Source organism: Dama dama, chromosome 5, assembly GCF_033118175.1.
Source record: "Dama dama isolate Ldn47 chromosome 5, ASM3311817v1, whole genome shotgun sequence".
In the NCBI taxonomy this organism is placed as follows: domain Eukaryota; kingdom Metazoa; phylum Chordata; class Mammalia; order Artiodactyla; family Cervidae; genus Dama; species Dama dama.
In genome coordinates, this window is record NC_083685.1 from 91,009,885 (window position 1) to 91,026,093 (window position 16,209).

Genomic DNA, 16,209 nt, shown 5'->3' on the forward strand with positions numbered 1-16,209 from the left:
ACCTCCCTGAGCCCTCCTCCCACAGTTCCCAAAGCATCAGAAAGAGCACATGGTCACTTATTTATTTTTGATACAAATGTACATGACACACGTCTTGACAGTCAGCCCACCCACCACCACACAGGTAGAGCCTGGCCCCTGGGACAGAGGTGGGGCAGGGAGAGGAGCTGGTAGGCGCTGCCATCTGCCTCCCCAGGCTGCAACCCAGGCTCCAGGGACCCAGACACCGCAGGCGCTGGCCTCTCGGAGGTTACAGGGAGGGGCTCTCAGCTTAGTCGGGGACCCCGGGGAGCCAGCCCCAGGCTCGGGTGCTCAGTTGCCCCAGCCGGCACTTTCCCCCTCCATAAGGGAGGGGAAGAGAGATGGAGCGAAGTGGTTTTCCTTTAAGTTCATAGACAGAGGGTATGAGTGGGGGAAGCAATGAGGGGAGGCAGAGGGCAGGACCCAGCTGGTTCCCTCCCCCAGCCCCTGGCCCCAGGATGGGGGGGAGGTCAACACCCAACCCTGGTCCCCTCACCCCTCACGAAACCCCAGACGGGCCAGGCCTCTGGAACGGCACTGCCGCCCCGCACACTCACACGCAGGCACACTCAGTTACCACAACGTTAAAATTAAGGGGTGGAAGAGAGGAGAGGAGAAAAAAAAAGATTAGACTTTTCCAGTGTTTGCTGCTGAGGACCCCGGGGACACAGATTGGGGCCTGTGCCCTAGGTGGGGCCGTTTGGCATTGAAGGAGAGAGCAGCAGGGGGCTGGTGGCTACAGGGTGGGGACATCCACAGGTATTATGTACAAGGGGGGATGCCCCCCCCGCTCAGCCCCCAGGAGGGCTGGACTGGCTCATGGGGGTGGGTGCATCAGGGAGCTGCCCCACTTGGAGTGTCCCCACCCGACCCTTGGCTGAGGGTGCCCCCGAGGGCATGGGGTTGGGAGTGCCGCCTTGCAGGCCCCTGCACGCTAGAGGGGGCGGGGGGCTATGTACACGGAGGGGTGCATGGAATGTGGGGGCAGAAGCTCCTGCCACCTCACCTCCCCATCCTTGGGGGCTCAAGGGGGACGGGCACCAGGGCACCTGGCTGCCGGGGAGAGTGGCAGCGCTAAGGGCACTTGCGCCAGCGGCTCGGTGGGGGTGGGGATGAGTGTCTGGAGTGGCCCGGCTGCCACGGCCGGTGAGGTCCCAGGGTGCAGGTGCGGGGCGGGGACTGGTCACTGCTTCTTCTCACGGGTGGTGATGGTGACCAGCTGCTTGGCGGCCTTGGCGATGTCGTAGGCGCACTGGATCACCTGCTGAGTCAGCAGCTGGAAGTCCACGGGGGCGCCGGGCTCCGGGGGCACCGTCTTCCGGCACTCGCTCTGCAGCCGGTAGGCGCTGGCGTTGAGCAGCCGCAGCGAGCTTCGCACGGGCTCCAGGGCGGGCCTCTGTGGAGGAGTCGGGCCTTGGATGTCAAAGCAACCACGAGCGATGGGGCCCCGAGGGTCCAGGGTTCCAGCCAGGCCGGCGCCATCAGACTCTCTACACCCGCCCACCCTGAGGCGCCCCCCGCCCCCTCCAGCTCCCCACTCTGGCCCCTGTACCTTTGGGAAGAGAGAGGCCATCTCAGTCACAGCCAGATGGATCTTCTCTGAGCAGGGCACAAAGCTGGGCAGGGGGACGGAAGGGTAAGTGAGGGAAGGGTCCCGGGCCTGTGGGGCACTGGTCCCTCCCTTGTCCTCTGCAACCCCCGAGGCCGTGCGAGCCTCCCCCACCTCCATACCTGTCGTGCTTGAACTCCTGGGCAGCCCGCAGCAGCTCCTGAATGTTCTTGGTGACCTGCTCCGTCTTCAGGATGACATCCTCCGTGCTGGGAAGCCCGGGATCAAGGTCGCCATCTAGGCTTTCCAACTCCGGGTGGAAGTCCTCTTCCTTGCCCAGCTCCAGAAACCTCTTCCCTTCCAGGCTGGGGTTAGACAGGGAGGCAGCATTCTGGCCATGAGACCCCTTGCAGACACCCTCCAGACGCTCGGGGCCACCATCCCCCCTCTCCCCACGGTGCCTCACCCCAGCAGCGGGTCCCCACTTTGCGTGTTCTCATAGTCACTGTCTGCGCCGCTGCCGTGGCGGGAGAGCTTGCTCTGGAGGGCACAGGGCCAGGGCGGCAGGTCAGGGGTGTGCTCGCGGACCCCCGTCACCTCGCCAGCACACCTCTCGCTCAGCCCGTCCCTCCCTTGGGCCCTGGGGATGCTCGTTACCGTGTGGCGGCCTCCTTCCTGGGAGCACGGCAGCAGTGGGGAGGAGGGAGTGAAGGGCACAGCTGAGGCCGACACCCCCTTCCGGATCTGAAACCCAGGCAGGGCTGGAGTCAGTCTCCTCCTCCCCGCACCCCCGCCTTGCGGCCTCCCTGCAGCGAGGCCGGGACCGTCTGTGTCGTCACCCTGTGCCCAGCGTCCTGCACAGAGCCTGGCAGCCGCTGGGGCCCAGAACCTATTTGTGGGAATGGACCCGCTTCCCAGGTCCTGCTTACCCGGTAAAAGCCAGCAGGGACGTGCACTGAATAGATGGCGTCGTCCTCCAGCTCCTGGGGGTGGCACAGGGGGGTCACAGGGGGCCCTGAGCTGGTCCCAACCCTGTCCCCACCCCACCCTCCTGGGGCCTGCAGGCGGCTCACGGTGCTGTGGAAAGGCTGGAGCCGGGTGGCGAGCTCGTCCCCAGGCGGGCCCCCAAAGGGCTTCAGGGCAGAGCCTGGTTCATACATGGAAAAGGCCTGGCGGTCCCTGCGGTGGGTGCTCCCGCCAGGTCCCACGGGTGCGTGCTCGGCTCGCTCGCTGGGGAGAGGGGGTGTGGGCACTGGCCCTGGAGGCTGCCGGATCTGCAGGTTCTCGGCCTGCAGCTTGTGGATCTGAGAGTGAGAGGGGCGTCAGAAACCCCGGGCAGCAACACCACCTCCGGGAGCATGCCCCTTCCCCGCCCAGCAGGGCCCAGGAGCCCATCCTCACCTCCCTCTGCAGCCTCCGTAGCTCATCGCTCAGGCTGCTGTTGACCTTCATGAGCTGCTGCACCTTGGCCTCAGAGGCGGCCAGAGCCTTCTTCAGCTCCAGGTACTCCTGCAGCGTCACGGCCCCGTCCGACAGGTCCGAGGAGTCCATGCTCTGCAGAGGGAGACAGGCCGGTCAGCCCCCTCATCGCTGCTGGGGTCCCAGGATAGGAGGATGGGGGGTCGGGGCGGCTCTCGGACCCGCGCTCGGTTGTTCCGCGTGGCACCGGCACTGCGCAGGGGCTCCTGGTCTGTGTCCTCGTCCGAGGCCACGCTGTCGTAGTCGTGCTGGTCGTCCAGGTCGCTCTGGCCCCTTGCGGACAGCTCGAGGTTGTCTGAGGGCACAGGCCTGTCACTCAGCGCCCGGGCCTGCAGCCCGTGTGCCGCGCCGCCCAGAGGGAGCGTGCCCTGGAGTGGCGCCCACGCCCTTCCCACCTGTGGGGCTGCCCAGGCTCCTGCCCTGCTGTCTCCGCTTGGCCTCGCTGAGGATGTCGATGATCAAGGTGGCGAACTCGCGGGCGTTAAAACGGGCCAGCTTCTGTCGCCCCTGGGGGGGAGGCAGGGCCAGGCTGGTGTGAGGAGGCCAGTGTGGATGACAAGAGGCATTGGGGACAGAGCAGCCAGGCCGTCCAAGGAGCCCAGCCCAGGGTGACAGATGTGGAGGGCCTGGGGGAGCTCTCAGAGGCTGGGACGGCACCCAGGGGCTGCTCACTCAGGGCTAACAGGACAGCTTCCTCCCCATTCCCACATCCTGGAGCTAGGGCGAGGCCTCGGCCAGGAGTGGGGAAGAGCAGCAAACAATGGCCTGCCTGCCGGGAAGGGAAGGGCAGGGCCCCCGCAGTGCGGTGACCCAGCAAGGGAAGAGATGGCCCCAGGCCCCGTCCAGCCCGCTCACCTGATTCCGTGTGGCTGAGTACTCCGGGTTCACGGGCAGGAAGGGCACGGCGCTGCGCTCCGTCACCAGGGTGCTGTGGTTCTGGGTCGCCAGCCACACTGTGGGGGAGGGGCACGGACTGTCCACGGAGGCTGGGCCCGCGGGACAGGCCGGGGTTGGAGGGCCGGAGCACCGCCTTCCGAGCTCCTTCCCAGGCCCGCAAGGCCCGGAACACGGGTGTTCGGAACACAAGTGGTCTCTGGACATGGGATGCAGGGCTGGGTCAGGGCAAGGCTGGGCGAGGCCAGCTGGGGACTGACAGCAGGAGGAGGCGGCTCCCTCCCGCCTCTGGGCTGGAATCTGCCGTGGCCAGGAAGGAGGGATAGAGGGGGTGGAGCACGGCTGGGGAGAGAGCCAGAGAGGGCGGCCGCAGGGCGGAGAGGAGCCCCGGTCCAGGGGGCTGGGGAGAGGAGCAGGCTGGCTGCCTCCTCTCGGCAGCTCTGCCCACCCGCCAGCAACGCTGGCTGCTGGGCTCCCAGTTGGCGGGGCTCACGGGCAGGCCTGCTGAGCAGACCAAGCCAGGTACCTCTTCCTAGTCCTGGTGAAAGAGCCACCCAGGTCCCAGCCCTCCCCAGCTGGCAGGTCCTCTGTCCTCTCTGCCCAAGACTTCCATGCCCTCCTGGCTCACCAGCATCATTTTCCCTTCGATCCACCTCGTCATACACGTCCATGGCCAGTTCCTCAAAAAGCCGGTTGCTGAGCTGGAAGTAGAGAAGGGGACCCAGGCCCTATCAGCTCAGCCAGCCCCAGTGCCAACCGAGCCAGTGCCCCAGGGTCTTGTAAGATGTGGGCAATGACTGGTGTCCCTTGTGTTGCCCAGCTCTCCCCCCAGTCTCAACTGGAAACCGGGGCAGGGGTCTGTCTGCCCAGCTCTGAGGTAGGACAAAGAGGGTGACCAGAGTGGATGGGTTAGTGCCCCTGAGGGTTGAGATGCAGGAAGTCCCCTGGGAGCTATAGGAGGGCAGAGTCAGGGTCACAGATGAACAGTGGGGAGGTGGGAGACAAGGGACTGGGGAGACTAGAGGGCAGGGAAGTCACAGGAACAGAGGGTCAGGGATGCGGGGCCCTGTCTGAGCAGACTCACCGCCTGCAGCTTCTTCTTGGCAGCTTTGGCCAACTCGGACAGGTCCAGGCTGTGGACGAAGGAGGGACACGGGCACAGGGAGGAGGGGAGAGGCCAGACATGAGAGGCGGCCAGGCCCCTGCCAGTGACCTCCCAAACATGCAGGGACCCCAGGGAGATGACACCCCAGGTGCCTCTCTGCCCCACCCCGCCTCCAGGGCCTGTCCCCGAGCAGGCATGTATACCTCTGAGACATGCACTTTTGCCGAGATCTAAGTCCAGAGGAGGCAGCAGAGGAAAGAACGGGACAGAGGTGGCAGTTACCCAGGAGCGAGCCACACACACCTCCTGCGTTACACTCAGACCCATCTCTGTGCACACGCTAGACCTGAGTGTACCAAACCCAACTTGTCTTCCCCCAGCCCACTCCTCGGTGGCTGGCGTGACCCACTCGCCACTCGATCCGTGATGACTCGCCCTACGTCAGCTCCTAGGAGTGACCTGCAGCCTCAGGCCCTGGCCAAGCCTTCCCCAGGTGCTGCCGTTTCATCCTCCTGCCTAGCCTTTGGCAGCATTTTTCACCCATCTGCCCGCGTCCAGTCCTGCTCCTGCAATCCTCTATTCACCCACAAGCCAGGGCATTTTGGACACATCTGGCTTCACCATTCTGGCCTTAGAAACTTTTTCAATAACAGGGTATGTATGGAACACTTCAACAAAAAGCTCACTTTAAAAACATGCTAAGGAATTCCCTGGTGATCTAGTGGTTAGCATCTAGCACTGTCACTGCTGGGTCCTGGGTTAAGATCCTGGTTGGGGAATCAAAATCCTATAAGCCATGTGGCGTGGCATAAAAAAAATAACAACCCCAAAAACCTTAATGCTTTCTGTGCACTATCTTATTTAATCTTCTCAACAGCCCAGAAAGATAACTAAGGCTGAGAGAGGTGGGGGAGCCTGTCTGCAGTCACACAGCAGTCAGTGGCAGAGCAGACGCCACACATCCACGTTAGAGCCTCTCTGCTCCCACGACAGTCACAACTCACGTCGGGGCGCAGCACCAGCCACTCTCTCCCCCATCTCTCGTCCAGTCCTGCTCCAGGGACTCCCCGCCTCTCCCACGTGCCAGCCACACGGTCTGCCGGCAGCTCCTGGCACAGCATCTCTCACATCTGTGCCTTTGCCTCTCTGGCCGCACTCCCCACACAGGACAGCAGGTGACTAGGGCCCTGGCCGCCCTGTCGGGATGGTGATACCCCTAAGGACCGGGATCGTGCCTGGTCACCTCTGTGTTCCAGGGCCAACAACAGCTGGCTCCGCAAAGGTGCTCAGTCAGCACCTCAGAGAACCCGCCTATGTGTGTTTATAACACACAAACACACACAAGCAGGCATACACACCAGGCAGAATCAGAGGAGAGAAGCGGGGGGAGGCTCGGGGGTCTCAGAACAGAAGATCTGGGGCTCGAGGGACCTGAGGGGTCCAGGCCTGACCATGGGCTTCGGGAGCCGGAGGGAACCTCTCCAGATCCAGGCCAGCAGGCACAGCGCCGCCACCATGGGCAGCCACCAGGTGGTGCTAGCGCCCATCCTGTGCGCGTCCCCACAGCCTGGGCTCCTGGGGCCTCTCACACAAGCGGCAGAAAACACCTCTCCTGGCCTTGTGCTCCCAGCCCCTGCCAGATTTCTGAGCACACCACAGAAGCCTGGCAGAACCGCAAAGTTAGTCAAACTCCCGGGGTCCACCACATTTTCACTGAAGAGCAAAAATTTGTCTAAAGATTTGACAGTTGGGTTCAGTGCCCCTGGGAACAGAACCCAGAGTTCCTGGTCTGGGGGTGGGGGGCTGTTTCTTGCACTCAAGCCCTATGTGCTTGACAGCCATGGAGGTCAGGCTGTGCTGGCCACAGGCTGAGTGGACATTTCTTACCTGCCTTGGGGCCCAGCATTAGGGAGTGAAGACCAGACAGTGATAGGCTTGTGCTTCCAACCCCTGAGGGGGGTGGGGGCAGGGGTCCCAGGTCCCTAAAGCCTGTAGAGTTGGGGGGTGGGGGTTCTGGGGGTTGGGCATCCTCATGGCACCCAGCAGCCTCTGGGAAGGGGCATCAGGTGGGCACTCACCTGTCTGCCATCTGTGGGATGATGTAATGCCCATTCTTGTGATCTGAATAAAAATAAAAATGCCAAGTCACTGGTGCTGGGTGGCCTCAGCAGCTAGGAGCCCACCCCACTGCCATGAGTAGGACTTGGCACCCAGAAGGGACAGGGGAAAGGAGGAGGGCAGGCCACCCCCAAGGGCCCTGGGAACTGGTTGCAAGTTATGCCCACCCCCACTCTCTACCCCAATGTGCTGCAGCCCAGGGCCTGCAGCGATTTCACAGGAGCCAGTTGCCTAGCAACACTGTTCCCCAGCCGGCTCTGTCGCCATGGCACCTGCTGCTGGGGTGTGTCTGGGCCCCACCTGCCTGGCCCCGCCAGGCCGCCCCACACTCTGCTCACCCGGCTTGCGTCCACAGAGGTAGAAGGCCAGCCGGTCGGTGAGCTCGTACTGGCACTCGACCAGCCGTTCCGCCAGCTCATGGTGCCCCGCCTGCCTATGGGGAGGTCACACGGCTCAGCGCTTCAGCCGCAGTCCATTGCCCACACCCAGCCAAGCCTCACCCTTTGGCTAGCCCTTACCTGGCATAATCAATGGGTGTACGGCCGTTAACATCTGGGGAGCCAGGGTCAGCCCCATACACCACGAGCAGCTCAGCCTGCAGTGTCTGACCTGCCTTGGCAGCCACATGCAGAGGTGTGGTGCCCTTCTCTGGGTGGAAGAAGTTGGCCTGGGCGCCCAGGGACAGCAGGCGCAGACATGTCTCCAGGTTGCCTGTTCGCACGCTTGAGTGCAGTTGCTGTGAGGAGCAGAGTGTGCAATAAATGGGTGTGCGTGCCCTGCCCCCGCCGCCCCCCGCCACAGCACCTAATCCAGGCCCTCTGGGACTCTGGCCAGCTCCCAGGACCCAGCTGCAGTTAGGTTGTCGGAAAGGACTGAGGGCTTCCCACCAGCAGTTCACGCCCAGTAATCACAGCTGCAGTCAATCACCACTGACCGACCGAGTGCATGCAGTGTGCTCAGTTTAGAACAGATACTGTCTACGAGGTAGATGCTCTTTCTTTCCCGTTTTACAGATGAGACAGTGGAGGCTCTGACCAACGTTTTCTGGCTCTCGAGTGGCGGCTGGACGATTTTAGCCTTGCATGTCCACTTGGGAGCAGAAGGGCCTTGATTGCACACGGCCTGAACATGCAATCCTGTCCTTCCACTGTGCCCACTGTTCTCGCCTGACCTGGTTGCCTTGGGGACCTAGGACTCAGTGGGGATGGCATCATGGGTGAGGACGGGCCCGGTCCCCTGCAGAGGGGCCCCACAAACCTTGCTGAGGTCTTTGGCGGTGACTCCGTCGTCATCCCGGCAGGGCAGCTTGTGCACAAAAGCCAGCATCTGGTACTTGGCCCTGATGAACTCAGACTTGATGGGGCTGCGTGGAGCACGCAGGAGGAAACGGGGAGCAGAGCAGTCAGTCACCCCGCCGCCTCCCAGGCTCGTGTCCCGACCGCACGGCCGCAGCCCCCACCCCTCACTCCTGACTCACTGGACTTTGTCTTGGGGGTTGGCTTTACGCCGGCCGCTCTGCACCTGCGCAGGGTCCAGCAGGGAATGCTCCCAGATGGAGTTGGCCCCGTTGCTGGCGAGCGTGTGCACCATCTGTGGGCAGGAGGCGTCAGAGTGAGCATGCCTACTGTGCACCAGCAGACGCCTCCGAGCCCCAGACTGGATGCGGCACCAACAGGCCTACTGTGTGCCGAGCACTGTCACAGCCCCACCCAGTCTGGCCATCCAAGGATGTGGGTCTGGTTGAGCACTTCGGGGGTCGTGGCGGGCATGCTGAGGCTTTCAGCAGTTAAGCTCCACACTGCATGCTCAGAAGTGGCAGAGTTGGGGTGAACACCCAGGTCTGTGTGGCTCCAGTCCTGGTGGCCTTCTCTCTGTGCCCAGGTGGCAAGGGGCAGGACTGGGCTCTGCCACGGGTGGGGGGCCCAGGGCAGCTGTGTGTGTGGGCGCGGAGCAAGTGTGTGGGCGCTCAGCATGCCCTGCGGGAAAGACAGGAAGCACCCCGGGTACCTGCAGCAGGGTGGGGGGCCAGGCGCTGTGGCGGAGGTGCTTGACGATGGAGATGTGGCGTCCCAGGCTCCGGTGCACGCTGCAACACTCGTCACACACCAGCACGCCCCTGCTGATGGAGGCCCAGCCGGGGTCTGCAGGGCGAGCGGGGACAAGGGTCAGCCACAGCCAGACATGGGTGAGCCTCCCGAGCACGGCCCTGGACCTGCCTGTGCTTAGGTCTCCATGCACAATTTGCACACTCAGTCCCCAAAGGCTTGGGGAGCTGGGCCACTGATGAGGGCGCTGGGCTCCGGTGGAGGGAGGGACTCCCCGAAGGCTTGCTCCAGCGGCCACTGATGGAGCCAAGCCCTGTCCTACCCGTCTCTGCCCCCTGGGGAGGTGTGGTCCCCAGGGCCTCCTCAGCGGGCACAGCTTCCTGTGCTGCCAGGACCACAGTCCTTCTCCAGGGAACAAGACTGCTGCCCTGGCCCTGCCCCTGGGAGGCAGCTGTCCCCAAGGACTACATGCCACAGCCCCGGAGACGCTCCTGTGTTCGGACCAGCGCCACGACTCTCCGCACCCAGGCTTCTTTTGGAGTCACTGGCCCACCTGTCTGACCCATATCACCCTCCAGGGGCACCCACCTCTGCCCTCACCTGGGCAGGTAAGAGGCCTTTTCATGACTGAGCCTCCCACCACCATCACTGATGGGTGAGCTGGAGCCCCGCTTAAGGGGGATGGAGGGGGCCAAGAAGCTAACACTGCCCGAGCACCCACTGGGGACCGGCTGGGTGCGCCATCAGTATGGCGCCTCTAACAACTGTCAGGCAAGGCGGGAAATACTACCCCTGCTTCACTGACAAGGAACCCGTGTCCCAGAGATGTTAGGGTGCTTACTCAAGGCCACCCAGCTCATGAGGGGGATTGCTGGGATGTGAACCTAGGTATTTAGATGTCCACACCAGCTGCTCTTGCAGCCCCAAAGTGGGCGACCCCAAGTGGGCGAGAGCCCTGGGAGTCACTCTCAACTCCTCAAGAAGTGAGCTTTGCAAGCGAGCAGGGGGACCAGAGAAGGCTGCGAGCTCCTGGGGTCCTTCTCAAGGGCAGCGGAGATGCCTCCCACCCCAGGCCTCTTGGGAGAGGGGGAGGAGACAGCTGCATACAGCTCAGGCTGCGGAAAGGTCACGGGGGAGAAAGCAGCCATTGTGTGTGGCCGGAGAATGGGGGCGGGGAGCCGCTCTCCCAGGACACTCTGCTCTGCCCAGGCCCCCCACCCCAACTCAGGAAGCCCCATCCAGGGGGGTGGGGTCGGGGGCTGGCTCCCTGCCTTGCCCCTAGTGCTCAAATTGTCTACAGTGGTCCTCACTGGGGGAGGGGACAGACTCGGGGTAATGAGAGCCTCGCCACGCAGAAGGCAGTTCTCAGGCCCTTCCCCGCAAGGACATCCATCAGCGTTCCCCAGAGGACTGTGAGGAAACTGAGTCAGGGCAGTCTGAGCTGCGACAGTGTCTCCTCCACGGCACAGAAGCAGGAAGAGACAGGAGTGGCCCCGCTCTCTGGGTCTGTGTTTTAGGGATCTGCCCCCAAAACAGGACAGAGGGGTGCAGGAGGTGCCCCCACCCACCTTCATCGGAGGCTGACTCTGGGGGCCACCATCTCTGCCAAGAGGGGGAGCCCTAGAGCAAACAGGAGCGTTGGCTAGACCCAACCGGTCTGGCCCTCAGGCGAGGAAAGCTCCCTCCCCCGGCTCCAACGCCACTGGGTCAGGGGTCTGCCTGCCAGCCACCTCCGGCCAGCCCAGGCAGGAAGCTGGAAATGACGCAGCCCAAATTCCTCTTGTTGAAATGGTGGGGTTTCCTGTCAGCAGGGAGCCGCCCAGGCCAGGATCATAAATGGGCCGCTCTAAGGCCTCCACCCCAAGCCCATGGCCCACCCGGAGAAGCCAGGCCTGGGCGGGCTGGCCAGCCATCCAGCGCCAGAGCAGACACGGTAACCCCTGAAGGCGGCAGGGACCAGGATCTGGGCAAAGGGGTCCAGCTCTCCACTCTCCCAGCCTGGCAGAGGGGTTCCCCCCTCTCCTGCAGTGACCTGAACGAGGTGGGCAGGGAACATGGTCCTGGTCTGGGGCACAACGGTGCCAGCTCGGTTCTGGGTAACATAGGTGGGTCACTCTGCTCCCTGCTTCCTCTGTCCAAGGGGCCTGGGCCCCCCCAGCAGGTGCCCCCATGCCCCACCTAGGCCAGTTCTGAAGCTGAAAGGCCAGGAAGGGGTTCTGAAACTCAAACGGCTACTGTAATTTGAGATTAAGGGACCCGTGCCCCGCTCAAGGCTTCCAGGACCAAACTCGGGGCAGAAGGGACAGGGAACATGAGGGTTAGGGGGTGCGGTCACCTCCTCAACATCTTTCCCGCCTCAGTTGTTGGTGGAGGGTCGGGCTGGGGCGCAGGGGTCCCGTGTGTGTGTGGCCAAGTGGCAAGGAGCCCTGGAGTAATGTGAACCAGCAGCAAGCCCATGCAGGCCTCTACTAAGGGGAATTCATGTCACCGCCCAAAGCCATCAGTGGTCTCTGGGGCCAGTAGCCAGCCTTTCCTATCCAGGCACCTGGACAAGAGGGAGAAGCCCATCATCTTGAAAGCCGGCAATAGTAATCTACTCTACGCAGACAGAGGTCACAATGGCGGTTCCCTCTGTGGGCAGGCAGCAGGCATCGACACAAGAAAGCCCTGTAGAGTGTCGGGTGGGCTCTAATTCTGGATCAGAGTTGCGGCTACAGAGTTATGTATGTACACAGGTAAAGACTCATCAGGTTACAGAGTAAGGTACAGGCACTTTGTTGTACAGAAGTTGTGAGTGTTAAAAAAAAAAAGAAGTTGTGAGTGTATGCTCACTCGTGTCTGACTCTCTGAGACCCCATGGATTGTAGCCGCCCCCCTACCCCCGGCTCCTCTGTCCATGGGATGTTCCAGGCAAGAATCCTGGAGTGGGTTGCCATTTCCTTCTCCAGGGGTACATAAACTACACCTCAGTGAAAGAAAAAAGCTCAGCATTCACCTCAGCCCACAATCTACATCATGAAGAGACAAATGAGCTTGCAGGTTCCCAGACACCTTTAGCTGGTGGCCAGCCTTGCTCACTCAAGGTGCCTGTTAAGATGGGCATTGTGAGGGCTTCACGCATGTGCTGGGGGCTGCCTGAGCTGGGGGTGCTGCACAGGGGCCCAGGGCGCAAGAGGCAGGCCCTTAGAAACAAGCTGGCCGTGCAGCAGGCGGGGTGGAGGGCCGGGACAGGGAAGACACACATCCTCCAGGGTTCCCAAGGCAGGCAGGGTCACAGACGGTGCCTGGCGAGGCGGCACTAGCCGCCAGGGCAGGCAGCCGTGCCATGCTCACAACACACTCACACTTCTCTCATGCGCCCAGGCCTGGGAGGAGGAGGATGGGGCTCTTTGGGGTCAGGCTCATCTTACCTTTTACCTCAAGACCCTGCAAATTAACCAACCACAAAGAGACCACGACCCCACTCCCAGGGCTGGGTCTGCAGGGCTCTGAATATGGTGAGAAGCCTACGACTTCAGGTAAGAAGCACGCACCAAGGAGGGGCTCTGGGTCTGGGCTCCAAACTGCTAGTTTCCCTCCAGCCTCTTACCTGGGCTGTTCCAGGTCCCAGACTGAAAAATGCCTCAAGGAGAAGTCAGGGTCCTGAGAAGCCTCCAATCCCTTGGGGGAATGCCTGCTCTGTGCTGGAAACCATGCTGGGTGCTGGGGTGAGCAAGACTTTATCAGCACCCTGCATGCCTCACATCCTCACCTCACCACCTGCCTCCTCCTGACCTGCATTCTGGATTGGGGCTGGGATGGGGGGTGGGGGGGAGGTTCCCAGGAGCACACAGGACTCTGTGGGATGAGGACTGGGGATAGGAGCCAGGCACCCCAACACATGAGGGACACACCACTCCTGCCCATGCCCACTGGGCGTCCAGTCAAGTAGTCAAAGGCAACGGAGAAAGGACAACTGCCTTGCTAATGCTGCCCTGCGTCCCCCTGCCCAGATTTCAGGACCACAGACTTGGAGATGGGACGCTCCTCAAAAACCATCTCTACTCCAACTTCTTGGCCTCAGAGTCGAGGAAACTGAGACTCAGCATGAGAAAAGTCTTGCCATGAGTCAGAGTCAGCTGGAAACAAAGGCAACACAAAAATCCAGCTTTCCATGATAAAGTGTCTGTTAGACAACCCCGTCCCAGCCACACCAGCCACACCTGCCCTCCCCCCCAACTTCCTCGGGGCAGAGGGGCAGCCTGGCAGAGGGTCAGAACAGCCTCAGACCAACACACAGAAGGCAAGCTCTCCTCTTAGCTCTTCATTCCCCAGACCTGCCTGCAGTTGTGGGGAAGGAAATAGTAGTTTCTAACTAACCAGAGGTAAGGACACCTTGCCTCCCCCCCCCTCCCCCCCAGCCCACCTCGGACACACAGCTTCCTCAGGGCCTTCTAGACGACGACATGCCCTGAGAGGAGGCCTCAGGGTCACAACCACCCAGACCACCATGCATCTGCCAGGCTCCCACAGTTCCCAAACACTCAAGCTTGGCGCCATTGAAACCACCAGAGCATCTGTGGGTGTCAACCTTCTGGGGTCCTGTTGTTATTTACTCTCAGTCTCTTCTGCAACCCCATGGACTGTAGCCCGCCAGGCTCCTCCCTCCATGGGATTTCCTAGGCAAGAATAATAGAGTGGGTTGCCATTTCTTTCTCCAGGGGATCTTCCCGACCCTGGGATTGAATTTAGGTCTCTTGCATTGGCAGGTGGATTCTTTACCACTGAGCCACCAGGGAAGCCCTGGGCCTGTCCAAAGGGTGGCAGGAAGTTATGGGCCACAAGACAGCACCCCACACTCTCCATCTAATTGTGCCCAGAATTCTCCTGGAGTTCATGGACCCCCCGAGCCTGCCTGGAGATCTCACAGGGAGATAGCTCCTTTTCTAAAGAGAGAATGGTCAAGGGCCAGGGCTTCATTTCCCCAAGCCAGCTGCGGAGCCCCATCACTGGCAGTGTCCCCTCACATCAGAAGGGAGCAGCCTTTCCAGGTCATTTCTCACCTCCTTGGCAGGTCAGGGGGGGTTTCACATCGGCCTGGACCTGACTCGGTGGGAAGAAGGGAAACGGCACGGAAAATACAGCTGGGAGGCAGGCCACAAAGCCAGGTGGGTCCCAGGAATGTAGGCACCTCTCTGCATGCTCCCTACCCGTTTCTGGGCAGACTGGGCTAGGGGACAGGGAGAGACGTCTGTGCCCAGGCTGGGCTAAGGCCAAGCCCACCTTCCAGGCAGGCTTTACTGGAGCACAGGAAAAGCTGAGGCTCGTTGTCCCCAGTTACCAGGCCTGGGGACGCCTCAGGGGACGATGCCCAAGCTTGTGGTGGCCCTGAACACCAGGCCCTGCTAGGAGCCTTGGGAGTCAGGGGCAGGGAGTCCTAGGAGTAGCCACCCCGCCGTCTGCTCCCGAGAAAACAGAATACAGACACAGCCCCCCCCTCCCCCGGCCCATCTGCCCGGCTTTCTGCCCCTTGCCCTCCGTCACCCCAGCGGGCGCGCAGACCATGCGAGCAGCAGGTGCAAGACGCGGGGGTGGCCCTGAGATGACACAAAACCACACTCGCCCCCACCTCCGAAACCCGGCCGGCCTCCGCCACAGTCCTCCCGGCCACCCCAGGCTGGCGCTTCCGTTTGGATCCAGAGATGGAAGGCGGGGGGAGCGGGGGAGTGTGGGGGGCTCCAGCTGAGGGGCGGGAGGCGGCGCCGGGAATGTCCTTCCTCGCTGGTCCACGGTCGCGAGCAAACCGCGGCCCCCCGAGCGGCCCTCCCGCCAAGGACGCGGCTCTGCAGCGGCCCGGGCGGGGGCCGAAACCGGAGGCCGGAGGCCGCAGCCCCCAGCCCCGCCCCGCCCTCCGGCCCCGCACGGCGCGCCCGCCAGGCCCCGGCGCCCGCCCGGCGGCGCCTCGGTGCGCGGTCCCGCCCCCGGCCCGGCCCCGCTTACCCGGGGCGCTGCAGTCCGCACACACCTCCGGTCGCGGCCCCTTCCGGGACATCCTCAGCGGCGACGCGGCCGCAGCCCTCTGGGCCAGCGTGGGGGGCGCGGGCGGCGGGCCCGGGCGGCGGCGGCCCTTGCTGCCCGGCCCGGCTCCGGGAAGGCCCCGGCTAGGCTCCGCGCGCCCGGCCAACCGTCCGCCCCCGGAGCTGGCCCGGAACCCGCCGTGCCCGGCCGCCCGCTCGCCCTCGGGCGCCCTCCGCCCCGCACCGCCCCGCGCCGCCCCGCCGCCGCTCGCTCTCTCCGCCCCCTGCGCGGCTCCGGGCCGCTCCTGCAGGAAGCGGCGCAGGCCCGGCCCACCGGGGGAGGGGCGGCCCGCACACCCGCCCCGCCGCCAGGCCCTGCCCGCCGCGCCTCCCGGAGAAAGGAAGCCGGGAGCGCGGGCGGGAGGGGGCGGGGGCGCTTAAAGGGGCCGCCGCCGCCAGGCCCGAGCGCGCAGCGCCGCCTGCGGCCCGGGCCTCAGTGCGCCCCTGCCGCCGAGACGCTGCGAGTTCGCCTCACAGCCTCGTCCCGTTCATATTCGAGGCGGAGGGTGGCCTGAGGAGCTCGGGCCCAGGGACAGTGACCCCTGGGGATCAGAGAAGAGTGAGGAGCTGGAGGCCCCGGCCCCCACTTATCCAGGGGCTGTAGTTCGAGGTACCCGCTTGTCTGTTTGGGTTGAATTGTGCGTCCCGGTCCCCCTGTGTATCCACATTTGTGTGTCCAGGTGTGTGTGTGTGTGTGGTCACTCTCTTGCTCACTAGCCCACCGCCAGCAATTTGGACGGCCAGGTTCCAGAGGTCATGCAGTGAATCCCCGTCTCCGGGCTAAAAAGACATCTATCCGTCCTCCGTGCTTTCATCCAGAGAGGAAAGAATCTGGACAGTTTTTGTGTGTGTGTTTTTTTTAAAGACCTCCTGAGGAGTGACCACTGTGACTGTGTGCAGAAATATCCACTTGGTATCAGTGTTGTATACATCAACGGTATT

At 63.0% G+C, this 16,209-nt stretch overlaps 1 protein-coding gene across 1 annotated transcript; it reads right to left on the reverse strand.

The window, feature by feature from the left end:
* Positions 1-48: 48 nt before the first annotated feature.
* GIT1 (GIT ArfGAP 1) lies at positions 49-15,323 on the reverse strand. Its single transcript, XM_061142978.1, has 20 exons — positions 15,191-15,323; positions 9,174-9,307; positions 8,644-8,756; positions 8,424-8,529; positions 7,685-7,902; positions 7,505-7,599; positions 7,127-7,169; positions 5,028-5,076; positions 4,572-4,644; positions 3,905-4,002; positions 3,445-3,556; positions 3,211-3,344; positions 2,972-3,124; positions 2,644-2,874; positions 2,500-2,553; positions 2,228-2,314; positions 2,037-2,110; positions 1,753-1,935; positions 1,574-1,637; positions 49-1,417 (listed from the first exon to the last, which is right to left on the reverse strand). The coding sequence occupies exons 1-20, from the start codon at positions 15,240-15,242 to the stop codon at positions 1,205-1,207; spliced, it is 2,286 nt and encodes a 761-aa protein (XP_060998961.1). The 5' UTR covers positions 15,243-15,323; the 3' UTR covers positions 49-1,204.
* Positions 15,324-16,209: the final 886 nt, after the last annotated feature.

Bases quoted from the DNA above. Each gene is read 5' to 3' on its own strand.
- GIT1 (XM_061142978.1), bottom strand. From the start codon at position 15,242: ATGTCCCGGAAGGGGCCGCGACCGGAGGTGTGTGCGGACTGCAGCGCC. The intron at 5,077-7,126 runs GTGAGTGCCCAC...CTTCGTCCACAG, and splicing joins ATCCCACAGATGGCAGACAG to CCTGGACCTGTCCGAGTTGG. The intron at 2,111-2,227 runs GTAACGAGCATC...TGTGCCCTCCAG, and splicing joins AGGAAGGAGGCCGCCACACG to AGCAAGCTCTCCCGCCACGG.